General features: G+C 62.2%; 1 protein-coding gene across 1 annotated transcript; it reads left to right on the plus strand.

Moving 5' to 3' along the window:
- The first annotated feature begins 366 nt into the window (after positions 1 to 366).
- CRIP2 (cysteine rich protein 2) lies at positions 367 to 15,053 on the plus strand. The gene is made up of 8 exons (XM_065648996.1): positions 367 to 489; positions 10,036 to 10,130; positions 11,999 to 12,056; positions 12,504 to 12,644; positions 12,810 to 12,878; positions 13,329 to 13,423; positions 13,697 to 13,754; positions 13,875 to 15,053. Exons 1-8 carry the CDS (start codon positions 447 to 449, stop codon positions 13,940 to 13,942), a joined length of 627 nt encoding a protein of 208 aa, XP_065505068.1. The 5' UTR covers positions 367 to 446; the 3' UTR covers positions 13,943 to 15,053.
- Positions 15,054 to 17,935: the final 2,882 nt, after the last annotated feature.

Consider the following 17,935-nt stretch of genomic DNA (forward strand, 5'->3'; position numbering starts at 1 on the left):
GGGTCGGTGCCAGCTCACCCAGGTTCAGGCAAGGTGTCTCTGCTGCCTGGGTGTGCACCGGAGGGGACCGAGCACAGAGCTGGTAAAAACAACACAGGTCTTGCTGTTTAACTGCAACCTTTTAATTTTTTTTTCCCCAGAAAAGGGGATTCCTGAGCACTCGCATCCTTTGGGCTTTCGGAGATGGGGAACAGGGCAGAGAAGGTTTATCCCGGGCGGGGGCTCCGCCGTGCACCTGCCGCGCCGGGGGCCGCGCCGAGCCGGTCCGTGCCGAGCCGGTCCGTGCCGCTCGTACCGAGCCGGGCAGACGCTCGGCGGGCAGCCCCGCCCCGCTCCCCCCGGGCGGCGGGGCAGTGGGCGGGGGCCGGGCGGAGCGGGGCGCACGGCGCGGCACGGCTCGGCGCGGCTCGGCTCAGCTCCGTTCTCCTCCGTTCTCCTCTCCCGCCATGGCATCCAAGTGCCCCAAGTGCGAAAAGACCGTGTATTTCGGTGAGCGCATCCCCGCATCCCCCTCCCCGCGCCCCGGCTCACCCCCGGCTCCCCCGCTCTGTCCCCGGTCGCCCACCCCGGAGCCGGCACTCACCCCCGGCTCTCCCTTCCCCAAGCCCCGGTGTGTCCCCCGGTGCCTGGGTGTGTCCCCGGCTCCGCCGCCCCAAGCCCGGCGCATCCCCAGCGGGGTGCACCCATCGCCCAGAGCCCGGCCCGGCAGCAGCTGCCTCTCCCCCGGCGTTCCCTCTCGCAGTGGCTCTGTCCCCCCACGACGCCCACCCCTGGGTTGCGCTGGGGGATGCTGCCGGCTGGCCTTGGGGTGGGGGACAAAAGGGGGGTGGGTGGCAGGGGGGGTCCATGCACCTTCCCCTTTTCGCTGGCCTGAGGAGGTGAAGCAAAGGGTGAGGAGCTGTGGTCAGGGTCTGTGCCCACAGCTTGTTTTGGTGCTGGGGGGCACCCGGGCCCCCCTGTGCCCACTGGCCTGGGTCATAGGGGAGCCTGGCCCGTCTAACGTGGATGGGTGCTGGGCTGGGATGTGCAGTCCCAGGGTGGGCAGGGGGCTCCCAGGAGGTGGGGGGGTCTCTTGGTGTGAAGGAGCAGGTGGTTGTAGGTGCGAACAAAACCTCCTCTCAGCTAATTTGTTCCCATTCCCTGCAAACCTTGCTCCAGGTGTGCTGTTCATCCCTCCCCATCTCGGCTCTCGCCCAGCCCTCTGCAGGCTGTTCCCGAGTGGGTGAGCTAATGAATGGTTTGGGGTTTCTATGTGACTTTTTCAAAGGCAGCGTCTGGGCTTAGAGGTCCATGTCAGCATGCCCGGGCCGGCTTTGGGCACCAGCGAGTCCCTGCAGGTCTCCGAGATCCCTGCTTGGGGTTGTGGCTGGTCAGGATCTCTGGGAACGAGGGCTAAGGTGCCTCCCGTCAGGCATCCCGGGGTGAGCACCGCCACCCAGGTTGCAGAAAATGCCGGGGGTGGAGGTGAAAGCAAGGGCTGATCCCCAGCGCTGGTGCCTCACCACCGCTCACCGTGGAGCTTGCCCCAACCCGCTTCTCCCCTACATGGTGGTGCCCAGCCAGGAGACCCCAGGGAGCGACCTGACCCCCCGGCCTCGGGGTGGGCATCCTCAGGGCTGCGCTGCAGGCTTGGGGGGCTCTGGGGATAGATCGGGGGCTCTGGGGATGGATCAGGCACTCCAGCCTGAGCTGCCTCCTGGAACCTGCTGGTGATGGGATCCAGCTGTCCCGGTGCTGCCGCCTGCACCCCTCCCTGCCCGTCTCCCTCTGATGCTCCAGGGTCCAGCCCCTGCTGCCTCAGCATGTTTGTTTGGTGGAGAAATGCCAAAGGGTCGTGGTGGTGCCTGGGCGTTTGAGGCATTGGTGCTTTCATTCCTTTCTGGCCATCTCCAAGTAAACACAGAGAAATAGGAATTTGCTGTCTTCCTCCTTTAAATAAACCTATTTGTGTGGGGGTGGGAAGGGCTCGGCCCCTTGGATGTCTTTCCTTGTGTGAATCTTTTCCTTTTTAAGCAGAAAATAGCGTGTCTGTCCAGCCAGCTGGGCACTGGCGCGGGGTCAGAGTCCCTCCTCTCACCCTGGGGGTGAGCCTGCCCTGCCGGGGGGCCAGGGCTGGGCTTGGGGCCCCCTGCCTCGCTGCCCGAGCAGGCCAGGCTGCGCCGGGAGGGGAAGCCCCAGCCGTGCCCACGCTCTTTCTCCCTCCCCATGTGCTGGGGGACTTGTGGGTCTCTTAGGGTCATGGGCTGGGGGGGGCGGAGTGCTGTACCCCATGTCCCCAGCTGCGTGCCGGCTCTCTCAGCACCCAGGCGGGTTTCTGTGGGTGTAGGGGTCCATGTCAGGGTCTTTGCTGCTCCTTGGCTTCCCCATCCCTGTCCCCCCAGGGGACACCTTGCCCTGTGGGCAGGCAGGAGACAGGTGCCTCTGTGGCCACCACTGCCCCTAAGAGAGACCAGGAGCTGAGTCAAAGCAGGAGCGAGCCCAAAACTTCTCTGCTTGGCGTTAAGATAGGCTGGAGCATGTCCTTGCTGGCGCCTTGAGCTTTTCCTTGAGGAACCGCCCAGGCGCTGGCAGAATAAACCCCAGGTCCGTTTATTTAACGCATAGAAACTGGATGCAATCTCTGCGCCGCCTTTCTGGGACGTGGCTCCTGAGTTTCCTCCCGACGGACCGCGTGGTTTGGTGGGAAGGTGACGGGAGCACTGCACCCGGGGCTGGGTAACGCTTGTGAATTCCTCAGCCTGCCCGAAGCTGAACGGGGAGGTGATTCATAAAGCCACGCTTGTTCAGGAGCGCTCCTCGCCTGTGCTGAATGAACACTGGCAACTATAACTTCTCGAATGCTTGGGATTGCAGCCGTGGGTCATGTGTGGGAAATGCCACTGCGCCCTGCTCCCGGCCCTGCGCGGTGCTGGAGCGGCTGACCAACACCAACAGTCGTGGGTACCGATGGAAAACTCATTTCCAACCCGCCTGTTGCTTCACGCTCCCTGGAAAAATCCAGCGGGCTCCTCCCTGCGCAGTCAGGAGGATGTGGGTGTTTCCTGAGCTACAGAATGAGCTTTTTTCCTTTAAAAAGCACAAGGAAATATAAAAATAGTTTTCTGGCTTTTTTTTTTTTTTTCAAGCAGGCCGAGGTCTGTGACATTGTTTCCAGGAGCAGCTGGGGCTAACTTTCCCGCTTTGGGGAGGCTGGAGGGAAGAAGTGAATGTTTAACCGGCGGAGCGGCGCTGCCGGGGCCGGTTCCCATCCCGTGCGGGCAGGTGGCAGCGGGCTGGGGTTGGGTTATCTCTTCTGGCAGGAAGCGCTGGAAGGGACCGGAGTCGCGTGAAGCCAAGCAGCCACGCGTTTCCCCAGCTCCCTTCTGCATCACTAGCCTTAAATGAGTTTTGCAGGGTCGCCGGGAGCCCTGGCCAAGCCTTTCCGCCTCCCGTGCTCTCTTCTCAGTGCACAGCGGGGGAGCGCAGCAGTGGGGGTTTCCTGTTTTCCCATCCCAAGCGCGGCCCAGGCAAAAGCCCCAGGGATGCGGCAAGCACACGTGCAGCGGGGTCCTTCGGCAGGCAGCTTTCGGGGAGCTCTCTGCACGTGCTGGGCTGTCCGAGGGACGGTGGGAGGCTGCTGTGCTGTTTGTTTGGGAAGAGGCATCCTAAAAGCGCATGGGAGCCACCTGGTAGCCCTGGGGCTTGTCCTGTCTGTGTCTGCAGCTGGAGCAGAAAAGCTGCTCTCTGGGGATGGTTTGCTGGTGCAGTGCCAGAGGGGAATAAGGACACAGACAAATCCAGCTGGGAAGCAAGGAGGGTCCGAGCCCGATGTGCTCAGAGCATGCCTGGCGCTGCTGTCAGGCTGACATCCTGGGCGTGCTGGAGGAGAGGGGTGCAGCGAGACATGGGGTGCAGCAAGGTGTGGGGTGCTGTTCCTGCAGAGCACTGTGCCGACAGGTTAGCCCTGCAGAAATTCAAGCTGCAGAAGCCACTCTGCAATTAATAAGTAACCGCTGTCCTTGGCTCTGGGCACTGGCTGTTGGGAGATGGTGACCCGCCAGCGGCCGGGCGGAGGGGCAGGAGAGCTTTATTTCAATTATAGCCATCCCTAGCAAAGGGAGCGGCTCTTCAAGTGCAGCCGTCATAGCAGTCGGCACGTCAGCATCGGCACGGCCCCAGGCTTGCCAGCGTGAAGGCTGGCTGGGCTCCGTGGGTAGTGCCTGCTCCGCTGTCTCGGGGCTGCTCTCAGAGCGTGCGTGGATCTTACAGAACAGTAACTAAGGATGCACCAGTTCCCTGCTCCCTGCGCAGGGCCTTGCCGGGGGACATGCCTCTGCGGGAAGCTGAAGGATGGGCTGATTAGCATTAGCTTTTCCCTCAGGAAAATAGCGTGAGCTATAGAAAATTATCTGTGGGAGGGTGGGACAAGGCGCTGTGAGGTGCCGGTCCCTTTGCTCTCATGCGCTGTGAGGTACATGCTTTGCTGGAGCTGCTGGGGCTCCTGCACCGTGTGGTGCTGGCATCTCGTGTGCGTATTCGCGGGCAGTTCCCTGCCTTGCAGAGAGCTGGGGCTCAGCTGCTGTGCGACACAGGGATCTGCAGGGCTTGTGCCAGGGGTTTATGCTGACTGGCCCGATGTCCGGCTCTCCCTGTCGCCGCCAGCCTGCGGTACCGGTGCTGCTCCCGGGGCTGTGGTGCCGGTGGCTTGGGGCTGGCAGGCAGCTCTCTGTGAGCCGGACTGGTCCTGAGTGACTCCGTTTGGTGTCTGGTTTGTGGAGCTCTGCACCCACGTCTCAGGTCCCAGGCAGGTCTTGGGCAGAGCGCCCTGTGCTGCCGTCCTCCCTCCCTGTCCCTGGTAGGAGCACAAGGATGGGGAGAGGTGAGGCGATGGGAATGGAAAGCAGAGGCGAGGAAAGGCAGAGGAGGAACGCCCAAGGGAGAGGTAATGGAAAATCTGTCGCTGCTATGTTGCAATCACATATGGATCCTGGAGCATGTGCCGTGGTGCCACTTCTGGCTGTGGTTGGGTGGCTGTGCCCATCACTCCTGCCAGTGGGCTGGGAGACGCTGGAGCAAGCAGGGAGGGGATGGTGGGGACAGGTCCTGGCATGCTGGTGGGAGAGCTCTCCCGCCAGCCTGCTGTGCACTTGCTGGTGGGGAACGCTGGTGCTCTGGTCCTCCGGGAGCTCCCGAGCATCCTCTCCTGCTGCCAGCTCTGTTCACACTGGTTGTGCCTTCACGGGCTGGGGAGGTGAGGAGCCGTGGGGCTGGAGGGACACTGAAACAGGTTTGGCTGCTCCAGCAGCTCTCCCAGTCCTGCTCTCACTGACACCAGCCAGGAGACTGTCTCATCCTCCCTGCACTGCCTGCTGGAGATGTTATCTCAGCGGGCAGGAGGAACAACGTGCTCTGGACCAACAATTACCCATTTTTCTCATGTGCCTGTCCATGTCCCGGCTCTCCACCGGCCCTCAACACCTCGCATAGATGTCTGCACTCCAGCAAGAAAGCAGCTGATTTCTTGGGCTCAGCCCTGGCTGAACCCAGTGCCCAGCAAGAAATGCTGCTCCTCCTCTCCCAGCACAGCCACGGTGGAGCTGCCCGGCCTCGGAGCCGGAGGGGCGCATCCTGTGCAGACGGTGCTTGATGAAGTACAGCAGCCCCGTGGAAAGTGGAGAGGGATTTGCTGGAGGCTGCCCTGGTCCTGTGAACCAGAGCGGGAGGTTTGAGGCTCAGGGCCAGGAAAGTGCCTGCAGTAGGTGAGGTTTTGTCAGCGGGGAGCAGCGGGGTGGCCGGGAGCCATGCTGTGCATTAGGGCTGCGGCTGGAAATCAAACAGGGCTCACTCATGCCCAAGGGGCTTGGCTACGTGGGGACATGGGTCTGGGGAAGACCTTGCCTCTCTGTTGGGCTGGAAGTGAAGCCCTGGCAAGTGGGACCCCCCGCCTGTGGTATTCCTTCTTTTCCCTTGGGAGGGGACGGCTCCGCTCCCTGGCGAGGCGGTACTGAGCTGGCTTTGTTGAGCACTTGGAGAGAGCCCAGCGAGCGAGCGGCTCGGGGCCGGAGGGCTCGCCTCGCCATGCTGCAGCGGAGCTAAATATGTACGTCTTGGCCACAAAATCACAGCGCGGTGTAACTGCCGGTACCGGCTGTGTGACAGGGGAGAGGAGCTGCCTGGCCGTGCCCGAGGAGGGCAGGGGGGGATGGCGTGGGGGATGCGGGGAGGCAGCGCAGACCCTTCCAAGAGGCTGGCGGGGCACCACGGCTGGTGGCAGAGCCCTGCATGGCCGGTGGGACATCCTCAGGCTGTCCCTCTGCCTTTTTCATCTCCCAGCCATGCTGCAAGGGGCTGGGGACCAGACAAGCCTGCTGGCTGCCTGGAATCTCGGCTTTGTTTCCAGCCATTTACCAGGCTCCTTTCCCCGCACTCGTCTCTCTTATTTATTCCTTTGTGCCTGTGACTGCTTTGAAGCATATCTGCAGTTGGTCTGGCAGCATCCCTCTCCTCCAGTGTTGTCTGTTGCTGGGTCCCTGTGGGGATTTGGCACCTTTATCACCAGACTGGGCTTTGTCAGCCCTTCCCCGTGTCCTCCCCGGACTGTGGTGGGATGGATGGGGCACAGCCCAGCCCTTTGCAGAGACGCAACTGCAGCTATGGTTGCTTTTGCTGAATAAGCCTCCGGCTGGAAGCAGCGCTGACATCAGGCCATGGAAATACCTGTGTGAGGGTTTGGAGCCAGCTCGGCGTGCCCCTAGCGCTGGGGCTGGGAGGAGGGATGCTCCCTTCCCACCCCTAGAAGGTGCACCCACTCCTGGCCCATGCCAGCTGCCTTGCCTGGGCACGGTGGATAATTAAGGGATGAGCCGCGTTGTCTCTCGGGTGGGGCTGCCACAGAGCCTTGGGGAGCAGACTGTGGGGAGCAAACCACCTCAGCAGCCCCCTCGGGTGCTTTCCTGCTCCTGGCCTCTGATTTTTCCCTGGCTATAGCGGCGATCCTCATCAGAGTGGGCTGCCCCCACTGCACAGTGCAAATCCACCCCACAGCTACATCCAGCAGCTGGCCAGGTACCTGGTCATGCCTCTGCCTCTCCTCCGTGGGGGCATTTCACCCCGGGAGAGGTTTACTATTGATGCACCAAGTAACCCTGGGCAGACAAACCCTGAGTCATGCACATTTGGCAGTGGCCAAATTGCTGCAGCCAAGTACCCTTAACTCTGCCCATCCCGGCGTGTGCTGCACAGGCAGTTTAGCTTTGGAGGGCTTGAGGGGTGCATCTGGCCTCAGGCTGAGCATGTGGATGTGGGATCCAGCAAGCAGGGCAGGACGTGTGTGTGCTTGGTGTGATGCTGAGAGGACGAGGGCGCTGGCCCATCCCTTCCTGGCATGGCAGGGCATGGCGTTTGGTGGCAGTGGCTGGGTGTGGGGTGATGTCTGGATGAGCAAAGTCTGCTCTGAGGCTCTGTGCCACCCCACACTCCCCGGACAGAGCTGCTCAAAGCCCCAGTGCTGCTTCACTCCTGGCTGCCCTTGCAGTGCTGATGCTGGGGTGTCCCCCCAAGTCGGGCGGTGTGGAGCAGGGCTCCCCCCAGCAGCTGCCCATGGGGTGTCTGCCGCGTTGGGAGGACGTGGCCAGAGACATGTCCCCTGGAGCCGATGCAGCAGTGGAGCAGAGGTGGCTGGGTGATGTGAAATCTGGGTGCTGGTGCTTTCCCTTGCAGTGATTTATGGGCAGCGCAGCCACAGGCGGGACTCACTGCGCTGGACGTGGGCTGGGGTGGCTCCAAGCTGCTTCCTCTGCTCCACGCGAACAATGCAGCCTGGAGAGTCATCCTGGCTGTGCTGGCCCCAGCCGTGGCCCCCCTGGGAGCCCTTGTTTACACGCAAAGGATGCCTGACCAACTTCTGCATGGCATTTCAACCTGCAGGCAAGGGGCATCCCCCGTGGCTCCCGGGCTGTCCCCATGCCCTGGGAGCAGGACGGTGCACCGGCCACCTCCTCCCTCCTGCCCTGTCCCCTGCCAGGCACTGCAGGTGCTGGCGGGGTCTCTCTTGCTCTGTGTGGCCTTGGCGGGGGGGTGCGTTCATCAGGGAGCAGCAGGGATTTACAGCTTCTTGAAATCTTATGGAGGGGGGGACAGTGCGGGGGGCATGTCATGTCACGGGGACAGGAAGGAGCTGGTGTGGGCTGTGGCTGGCTGTAATTGCAATGGCCTCTGGAAAACATCCGCCGGGAGCTTCCTCCTTGCTTTGTACCCAGGGCTGCGACGGCGCTGGGCCGGGGCGGTGGGGGGAGCCGGGGGTGGCGCAGCCGAAGCGCAGCCTGGCCTGGCTGCGCATCCGCTGTGACAAAGCCGAGCGGCTCTTTGGCCCCGAGCCCCTGGCTCCGCTTGCAGCTTGTCACGCTCCGTTTCCCTCCCTGGTCACCCCGGGGAGGCACCCGTTCCTGCCGGGGGGGCTGGAGGGATGCAGGGCTTCTGCAACAGCCCCAGGGCAGTGGGACCTCTGTGTCCTCCTCACTTTTGGGGAGCACTTGCAGGGCTGGGGGCTGCGTGCCCCGGGGGTTTGGTCCAACAGCCTGGACTCGAGTGTGACATCATCAGGAGGGGGGTTCGGAGCTGCTTCCAGCTGATGCCGGTCCCCCGAGCCCATCCTCCATGTGCTTACTCAGGGATGCTATTGGGGATCTCCCCTGCACCCTGGTGCGATGGCTCTAGCTCCCCGCCCTGCGCTGCCCTTCTCTGCCACTGGCCACCCGGCTCTGCACTGGGGCTGATTTTTTGGGTGGTGATGGCAGTCGTTTCAGCTAATCTTGTCCCTGCGGCGTGCCCCGGACACAGCTGTTTGCCTTGGGAGGAGCGTGGCTCTGGCAGCCAGGACCTGCCCTCAGGGAGCTCTTGACCCTCATCTTGGCCTGATGCAAACAGGTGACATTTGCTGAGGTCCTTGGGGGGGAAAAAGCCCTGGGAAACCCACTGTCGCAGAGGAGGTCTTCTTGTAGAGCAGGGCTAGGCTCCGGTTGCACTTTTATTTGCTTGTTAAATATTTAATTTGGCTCTTCTGATTTGGTTTTACAGTGGCTTTAGCAGGATCATGCTGTTTTCCAGCTGTCTCCGCACATGTGCAGGGAAGAGGGAGGGTGAACGGGAACTGGCAGGGGGCACAGGGCAGCGCCCGGCCCCCCAGGAGCTGGGCGGCGGTGGGGCCAGCACGATGCCGGGGGTGCAGGATGAGGACCGGCAGCCTGTGCTACCTCCCGGGGTGCTCCTGGAGACGTACAGCTCAGGGCCAGCTGGAGGAGGTGCATTCGTGTAACCCGTCTCAAAGCATTTCCCTTACCTGAGTTCACCCACTGATGCTTTGAAACTGTTTTCGGTGCCGGCAGCGAGTTGCTCCACAGGTTGGTGGCACCCTGGGGCAATGCAGGGATGGTGCCCGCCTCCACCTACACGTCACACCTGCCCCCAGGCTGGGGGCAGAGGGGGGGCACTCACACACCCAAGAGACGAGTGTTTTCCAGGGCCAAACATTCACCCTTGGAGACGCTGGAGGCTGTCTGCTGTCCCGTCCTCCCGGCTGCAGGCAGGCGGGTGTCCCAGCAGCAGCGCGGGGGCTGGAGCTGCGGCTGAGGCTCCCCAGGAGCCCGGAGGCTGGGTGTGCGCAGGGGGGGCATGATGGAACGGGTGGGGTGGGCATGGTAACACCAAATATTTGAATGGGAGCAGGGTTATTCTGGGTAATGTGGCGGGTAAAAATAGATGCAGGGAGTAGGAAAGAAAACGCTGCCGTTGCTGGACTGGTGCGTGGGAAAGGGCATCTGTGCGACGGCAGAGCTAGTGCTGAGGGGGCTGGAGGCTGGGGGGGTCCATGTCTGTGGCCTGAACAGCCCTGGGGACCCTGCAGGCTGCAGAGTGGTCCCCGCAGTGCGGCTGGTTTGCACAGTGTGCTGATGAGCAGTTGCCCTCGAGTGCAGCCCCACATGGTGCCCAGAGTTTGGCTTCCCCAGGGGCTTTAGCAGGTGCTGGGCAGTCGCTCACCTCTCTCTCCGTTCCCTGCAGCCGAGAAGGTCTCCTCCCTGGGCAAGGACTGGCACAAGTTCTGCCTGAAGTGTGAGCGCTGCAACAAGACCCTGACCCCGGGCGGGCACGCCGAGGTGAGAGCTCGGGGGCGGATGGGGTGGGGGAGCTGTGCTGCCATGCGGGGGTGGCCTGGCGGTCTATCCGGCACGCCGGGAAGGGCAGTCCCAGGAGCTGGTGCCCGATGCTGTGCGGATGGGCTGGCCCTGCGGCATACAAGCCCAGGAGTGCACACCGTGGCTTCAAATGCTGCTGCTGGGACCCGTGGTGCTCAAGAGCTCTCGTGCACAGTCCCGGGCAGCCACAGAGTGGTGCTGGCACCACGTGCGATGTGGTGGCTGTGCCACCCCAGCGTGGGTCCCCGGGCAGCCTGCGGCATGCCCCGGCAAGCACTTGAGGCAGCTCCGTGCACCAGGCTGGCTTCGGAGGTGTGTGGGTGCCAAGAGCCTGCACTGGAGTGTGCTTAAAAACACTAAAAATTGGGGATGCGTGGGTTGCTATGGCGATGCTAGCTTGGCACTGCTGCTTTTGGTGCCTGGGAGTGCCATTCCTCCGCAGCTGCTCGGCGCTCAGGCTCTGCCGGGGTGCTGGGGCCTGGGAGCAGCTGTGTTTTTCTTGTGTGATGCCCCAGCGTTGACACCCGGTGCCCGGGCTTTGCGCAGCGCCTGTCATGCCAGAGTGTCACCAGCTCTTTAACACGGCGTTAGCAGGCGGCACAGCTGGGGAGCGGGTGGCCGTGGCAGGGACAGCCATACCGGCTGCCACCAGCCCCTGGGGGGAGTGCGGCTGGTCCTGCTGAGGAGGAAGGGGCTGCGTGGGTTGTTCTGTGCTTTGGGCCGGGTAAAGTCCTGGGGATTTGCTGCTTCTCCATATAAGGCTGGGTTCTGCCCTCATGGAGAGTGGCAGCCAAGCCCCCACTGATTGCACCAACAGCAGGATTTGGCCCTTCCCTGCTTTTTCTCTCATCTTTCAAGCCAACGTGTCCGGTTGGGTTGGAAAGGTGTCGCGGGGAGACCGGCTAAATGTTTACCCTCCCCTCTGGCATGGTAATGCTGCGAGCACACTGACGCTTACGCCCAGCGATGTTTTGCAGCTGCCTGCTGCCAGCCCGCTGCCTGCTTGCTCCCCCAGCGCTCACCTTTGGCATGGCTCGGGGGGCGAGAGAGGGGACATCGCTCCTGCTCAGCTACCGCCCTGCTCGCCTTGGGCAAGACATCCTTGCCTCGCGGCAGAGGGGATGGAGGGCAGGAGCACGGGGCACGAAGCCAGGCTGAGGTGCTGAACAATGGGGTGGGATCGTGCCTGAGGATGGGGTCCCAATGGGTTTTCCACGCTGGGCGGCATGCGTGGGAGCCCTGCTGACCCCCCGCCCCAGCCACAGACGCGCTCTCTTTCCTCTTGGACTCGGTTCCCACTGGCTGTGGGGAGCTCAGGGGCTTATCACCTGCTTCATGCCTTCCTGCGATAATCACTCCCGGCCGATAGCAGGGCTGATAGCAGCTGGGCTGGGACCAGTGCCTGTGTGGGGCCTTTGATCTCGGGCCAGGACGAGGGGGAGGCGAAGCTTGGTGGAAGCCATGGCGCTCTGTGTGCCTAATAACAGCCTGACTGTGCACAGGATGCTTAATGGGCCAAGAGGTGGCGTATGGGGTCCCAGTGGCGCATTGCTGAGCTGGGGCTTGGAGGTGCCTCTCAGCTGGAGTGCCACAGGGTGCTGGGGCTCCAGCCCCGCGGTGTGGCATGGGCACAACAGCTGGAGCGTTTGATGCAGGTGAAATGCTCGAGTGCTCAGGTTGGGTTGGGCTGCTGCCGCTGGACCGGCAAGCCGGTGCATTTTGGGGTGTAGGCATTGCCATGGTGGTCTCTGAACACCCGTGGGGATGGAAGTGATCGCCAGGGAACCGTGGTCGCTGCTCAGCATCCTAACACTCCCCTCTCTCCCCAGCACGATGGGAAGCCCTTCTGCCACAAGCCCTGCTACGCCACGCTCTTTGGCCCCAAAGGTACGTCCATGCTCCCCCTGTGCCTGTGCGGCCATGCCCAGGGCTGCAGGAGGGGCCAGGTCCCCCCATCCCTGCTGGTGGGGAGCTGTGGCCCCAAAAGCACCCCAGGAGTCAGGCTGGCATGTGCTGAGCATCAAAGCCAGCGCTTTGCAGTCCTGACCCTCCCACCCCACTTGTGCCAAGGGAGAAGAGATCTGCTGGAGGGATGGGTCTATCCTGACAGTTGTCTTTTTTTTTTTGTATTTAAAAACGAAATTCACATTCAGACAGAAGGTGGAGTCACTCTCCCATCCCAGCTGTGGCTGGAGAGAGCCTGAGTCAGGAGAAAGCAAGCGAGGGCTGAGGCGCAGCGGTGTTTGCGGTGACCCGTGGCTCAGCGGGGCTGGGGGGAGGATGGGGACCCCGAGCGCTCCCAGGCCACCACAGCCTCTCTGTGCCCCACTGCAGGGGTGAACATTGGTGGCGCTGGATCCTACATCTATGAGCAGCCGCAGATCGAGGGGCAAACCGCTCCGGGACCCATCGAGCACCCGGTGAAGGTGGAGGAGAGGAAGGTGAACGCTGCGCCTCCCAAGGGACCCAGCAAAGGTGCGGGGCAGGGCGGGATGGGCAGCCTGGACCTCAGCCGTGGCGTTCAGCTGGTCCAGAGCATTTGGTGATGGTGTGGGGTGCAGGGTGTGTGCGGGGGGTCCTCTGCATCTGTGTGTCCTGGCTGAGATGTCCCTCTGCTTCCTCCACCCACTCTTCTTCCAGCCTCCAGTGTCACCACCTTCACCGGGGAGCCCAACATGTGCCCACGCTGTGGCAAGAGAGTCTACTTTGGTAAGGTGGCAAGTGGGCAGTGGGTGCATGTCCCAGGGTGGCACATGCCTGTGGCATTTGGTCTCTGTACAGGACCCCTGGGGCAGGCTGGGGGGATGTTCAGCTTGAAGGTGGGACTAGGGGCACAGGGTAACGTGCCCGAGCAGCCTGCAGGGATGGGTCCTCCTGGAGGAGCTCCTGGGCTGGGGCTGGGTAGCCTCAGGCTTCATCTGCATTGCGTCCCCTGCTGTCACCTCCCGGCTGGGTGGCGTGGGCTTAATAGCTGTCCTTGGGCAACTTCTGTGAGGCAGCAGAGGGGTGGGTGGGTGCACAGGGGCAGAGGTGATGTCGCCAGGGGGTGCTCCCGCTGTTTTGGTGGCCTGCAGGCTTCTTCCTTCAGCCAGGGGCTTGCTTCTCTTGATATGTGGGCAGAGAGGCCAGTGTGACCTTCTCTCCTTGTCCCCACTCCAGCTGAGAAGGTGACTTCTCTGGGGAAGGACTGGCACCGTCCCTGCCTACGCTGCGAGCGCTGCAGCAAGACGCTGACCCCGGGGGGCCACGCCGAGGTAAGGATGTCCCAGCCCCGAGAGCCGTGGGCAGCACGCGTAGGCGATGCTGGCATGGCATCTCCTGGCTGAGCTGTGCCATGCCGCAGCGGTTGGGCAGCCCCTGCCTTTGCAAGAGAGCAGGACAGGGCTGGCAGGAGCAGCTCCCGCAGCCCAGGGGTGTCTGCAGGGGCTGAGCAGAGCAGGAGAGGTGCCCAGCTGGGGGGACGTGTCCTGGGGACTGGCCTTTCCCCAGCCCCCCTGGTGACGTGCTTCTCTCTCTTTCCTGCACAGCACGATGGACAGCCGTACTGCCACAAGCCCTGCTATGGGATCCTCTTCGGGCCAAAAGGTGAGTGCCCGGGGGCACAAGCCCCATCCATGCTGATGCCACTGCCCAGAGGGGACCTCTCCCTGGAGCGTGCCACCTTCCCGCCTGGGTGCTCACCCTCCTGCATCTCCCCCTGTGCAGGCGTCAACACCGGAGCTGTGGGAAGCTACATCTACGACAAAGACCCCGAGGCGAAGAACCAGCCCTAGACGGTGACCCCCTGCCCACCGCCCGCTCTGTGCCCCCGTACTAACCTCCTGCTCACAGCCGGAGCAGACCCTCGCCAGGCTGGCCACGGAGCTGTGCTCTCTCTGCTGTCCCTACTCCGGGCAGGACAGCCCTGCACCCCGGGTTATATATCATAGTCTCTACTATAAGCTTCAGTGTTTAAAGGCAAAGGTAAAAGGTGTCTCTGGTGGTTCCCAATGTGCTCTGCCCTCTGCGGCCCTCTCACCAACCCCCCGAGCACGGGAGGCAAAGGGGCGAGTGTGGGGATGTCACCATGTGCAGGGGACAGCGGGTGGCACCCAAAGGGCTGAGAGCAGGGGGAAGGTGGTGGCAGGAGTCCCACCATGGGAGCGTGCTCCCTGCTGCCCCTCACACGGAAGGCGCAGGCTGCTGAGCCCAATGGGCACCCAGCCCTGTTCCTCACCACCCACTGGGGACTTGTGGGTCCCCTGAGGGCTCTGGCACATCTGGCAGTGCTGCCCTTCTCCTGGCCCTTCCCAGGCTCCATGCCCTGGCTCTCACTCTCCCCAGGGCTCATGGTTGACCCCAGCTGATGCTGGGGTTGCAGGCTCTGGCACCTCCCTGCATCCCCATCCTTGCACCCCCAGGACATCCTTGTACGTGCACCTGGGCAGGTGCCCAGCCTGCTCTGCTGGCAGGTTTGGGTTGGTGGTCCCCCACAGCCTGGTCCCCCATGGCAGCAGAGCCTGTGCTGGGGGGGCACCCAGCATCTGCAGCCCCGGGGGAGTTGGCTGCTCCCCACCTGCGGAGGACAGAGCACATTGGGCTGGCGGCTCTGCAGCGGGACGCCTGCCTGCTTCCCAGAGCCAGAGGTTTCTCATTGTTGTTGTTTATTTATAAGCAGTTGTAAATGTGCCCCTTGCTTTGGAGAATGACACGTGCCCCCCAGTCTCACCCGTCCCCCCTGTGCACGCCCAGCCCCACTGCTGCCCAGGAGGCTGGGGAGGGGTTGGTGCAGGGGACCTGCCGGGGCAGTGAGCCCTGGGGTGCCAGCACCCCCGCTCTCTCTGGGCTCCCTGCGCCGCTGCGGGGCTGACTTTTGTTATTTGCTGACAATAAAGGTTTTCAGAGATGTGTTGTGCAGCTCAGCTCTGAGTGGCGAGACAGGAGAAGCTGTGTGTGCTCCACAGGATCCCTCCGGTCCCAGGACAGGGTGGGGACCCTGCCGCGATTGTCCTGCCCCAGCTGGCTCCCCCTGGGGCAAGACAGAGCAGCCTCAGCCCCAGCCAAGCCCAAGATACCCAGGCCAGAGCTGCTCTTGGTGCAGCACAAGGCATGGCTGCTGCCTGGGTTGAGAGCAGGATGGGCTTGTAGGAGGCTGTGCTGGCTCTGCAGCTGGGACGGGATGGATGGGACGGGATGGATGGATGGGATGGGATGGATGGGATGGGATGGATGGGATGTTCCCCGGCTTTGCAGGCTGGAAAACTAGCAGAGGGATGTTACATAGCAAGTGACACTGTTCCCCCCAGCCTGGGCTTGCTGAGTAGCCACAGCGCCTGAGCAGGGCTGCTGGTGGGAAAGCCCAGCCCAGCAGCGAGACAGGAACGCAGTGTGGGGGGCATAGACCCACCCCCTCAACCCCTGGGAATTCCCGTGTCCCTGGCCAGATACCAGCCCCGCTGCCAGGCCTGGTTTTAGATGGCCAGCTGTTCCCCCTAGGAGCTCGGTGTCTGGAAAGCAAGGCACAGAACCTGGGGCTGCCAAGGCAAACACAGGCTCTGGGAAGCGCTTGCTCCGACTTGTCCCTTCCAGCAGGTTTGTGCAAGAGCCCTGTTGAGCTGCCTGCTGGCTGTGCCCCCCTGGGGACACAGGCACCCTGCTGGCTGTGTTTGATGGGGAAAACAGGGACCCGGTGCCCCTGTGACGTCTTGCATCCTTATAGCGGCCTCAGCCTTGGAGCTGCTCCACCACCGCGCAGCGGGCGCTGCAGAACAGGAGCGCTGGTGCTGCCCGTGGGGAGAGTCCGAGCCACAGCGGCATCCCCCGGGCTCGGGCAGCAGGTGTGGGAGCAGCTGGTTTTCCCTCTCCCACTAGTCATCCTAGCGACACGCAGACTTTTCCCAAGCACAGAGGGCTTGGCAGCGTGGTTCCTGGGCTGGGGAACAGGCTGTGTGTGTGTGTGTTTGTGTTTTGGTGGGGTTTCTATAGAGACTTGACCCCTCTGATGCTTTAGGGGCCAAGGCTGCTACATAAATCAGAGCAGTGTCGCTCTGCTGACTACTTCCCTGACGGGCAGCAGAGCCAAGCCCTCATTGCCAAATTTTGCCAAGTTTGCCCCATGCTGCAGGAACAGTACTGAATGAGGCGTCCCCATCACCTGTTCATGGCCTGGCACAGCTGCTGGTGAAGGCCTTGGCATGAATCCAGCTCTCGTTGCAACATTTATTTACTGTAATTAATTAACAAGCTTAATATGCCAACCTTTTTGGCTAGCCTGCAGCAATCCCTACAGCAGGGAGTTTCCCCGGTGGACTGCATGGCTGATTTTCCTCCCCACCACCCTGCCTGCGGCTCAAGGAGGGTTCACCCTCCCCAGCACCCGCCTGGCCCTGCAGCATCCTCAGCGCGGGCACCAGCCCGGGGGGATGCTCGCTGCTGCGGACCTGGGCGCACCCGGGGCCTCAGCTGAGGCCCAGGGCGGGCTGGGGAACGCTGATGCAGGACTGCTGGGGATAGTTAAGCCAGGGGTCTTGAGATGAGGAGGGAGGCAGTTTGGGGTGGTAGGATGGGAGGGCATGTCCTGATGGCTGGTACCTGGGTTAGTTCTGGTTGCGAAGCAATATAGGGCAGGGCAGGTATAGCATCCTGGCTGCTGCCTGCTCCCAGGAGGCAGCCATCAAACAGAGCATTTTATTTTAGTTTGGGGCTGGCTTTTTTTTTTCTCCTTTCTTTTTTTTGCTTACGTTTTCTTTTCCCCATGGGAGATTTACTGGGGGAATGCAATGAAATTAAAAATAGACAAAATTCATCTCTGCTGCATGAGGCGGTGCCAGGAAGCCTGCATCCATCACAGCTCCCTGCTGCCCCAAAGGCAACAACCCAGCTGCTCGGGCTCCAGGTGAGTGACATCTCTTCACTGCCCCCCTCCCCAGTGCAGGGGTGAGCTGGGCAGCTGTCACGGCAGAAGGTGACACCCAGCTACAGCAGGTGGGTGTTAAGGGCAGGAAGCTGGAGGACGTAGCAGAGCACTGGGATCCCACGTGGGGTTATCCATGCGTGTGCCAAGGGGTTGGGGCTGTCCTGACACCCTCGGGTTGATGTGGGGACCAGGGCACCACGGGCACTGCTGCAGCAGAGCAGCACTTTGCTCAGGAAGGCAGCTCTGGCCTCTAATTCTTGGTGCATTTTTGTATTTATTTTTGGGAGACCTACATGTGCTGAAAATGCCCCTTTACTTGGAAAACATCCTTTCCCCTGGGGATGTCGAGTATTTTATTTATTTTTTTCAGCTCGGACTTGCTAGTGGGATAAAAAAGTTGAAGGGCTCTGGTGATTATGATTACAGACATGCTCTCTAGGGTATGGAGGAAAATAGAGAACAAAATGGATGCAGCTTTGCTTGGAAACCCCCCAAGCCCTGTGAACTCGTCCCAGGCGATTACCCTTGGTGGCTCCCAGCTTTCCTGGGAGCCAGCAGAGCTCAGCATGGAGCTGTGCCTTGCAGCTCATCGCTGGGCACAGGGCAGGGACCCCACCAGCTGCCACGATGCACCGCTGGTCAACCTGTTGTGAGGGTGGTCTGGGTGACGGGTGCCAGCCTGGGTATCCCTGAGCTTCGGGAGGAGCAGGCTTGTCACCCTGTGGTGTTTCTCAACGGAAGGCTGAGGGCGCCTGTGACACCAGAAATAGGGCTGCATCGCTCGCGCTGTCATTAGTGACCCAGAAGAGGGACCGGTGAGCGTACAGACTGGTCCCAGGGGGGCACACCAGGCTGCACACATGGAAAACAC

Source organism: Caloenas nicobarica, chromosome 20 (genome assembly GCF_036013445.1).
Source record: "Caloenas nicobarica isolate bCalNic1 chromosome 20, bCalNic1.hap1, whole genome shotgun sequence".
Classification (NCBI taxonomy): domain Eukaryota; kingdom Metazoa; phylum Chordata; class Aves; order Columbiformes; family Columbidae; genus Caloenas; species Caloenas nicobarica.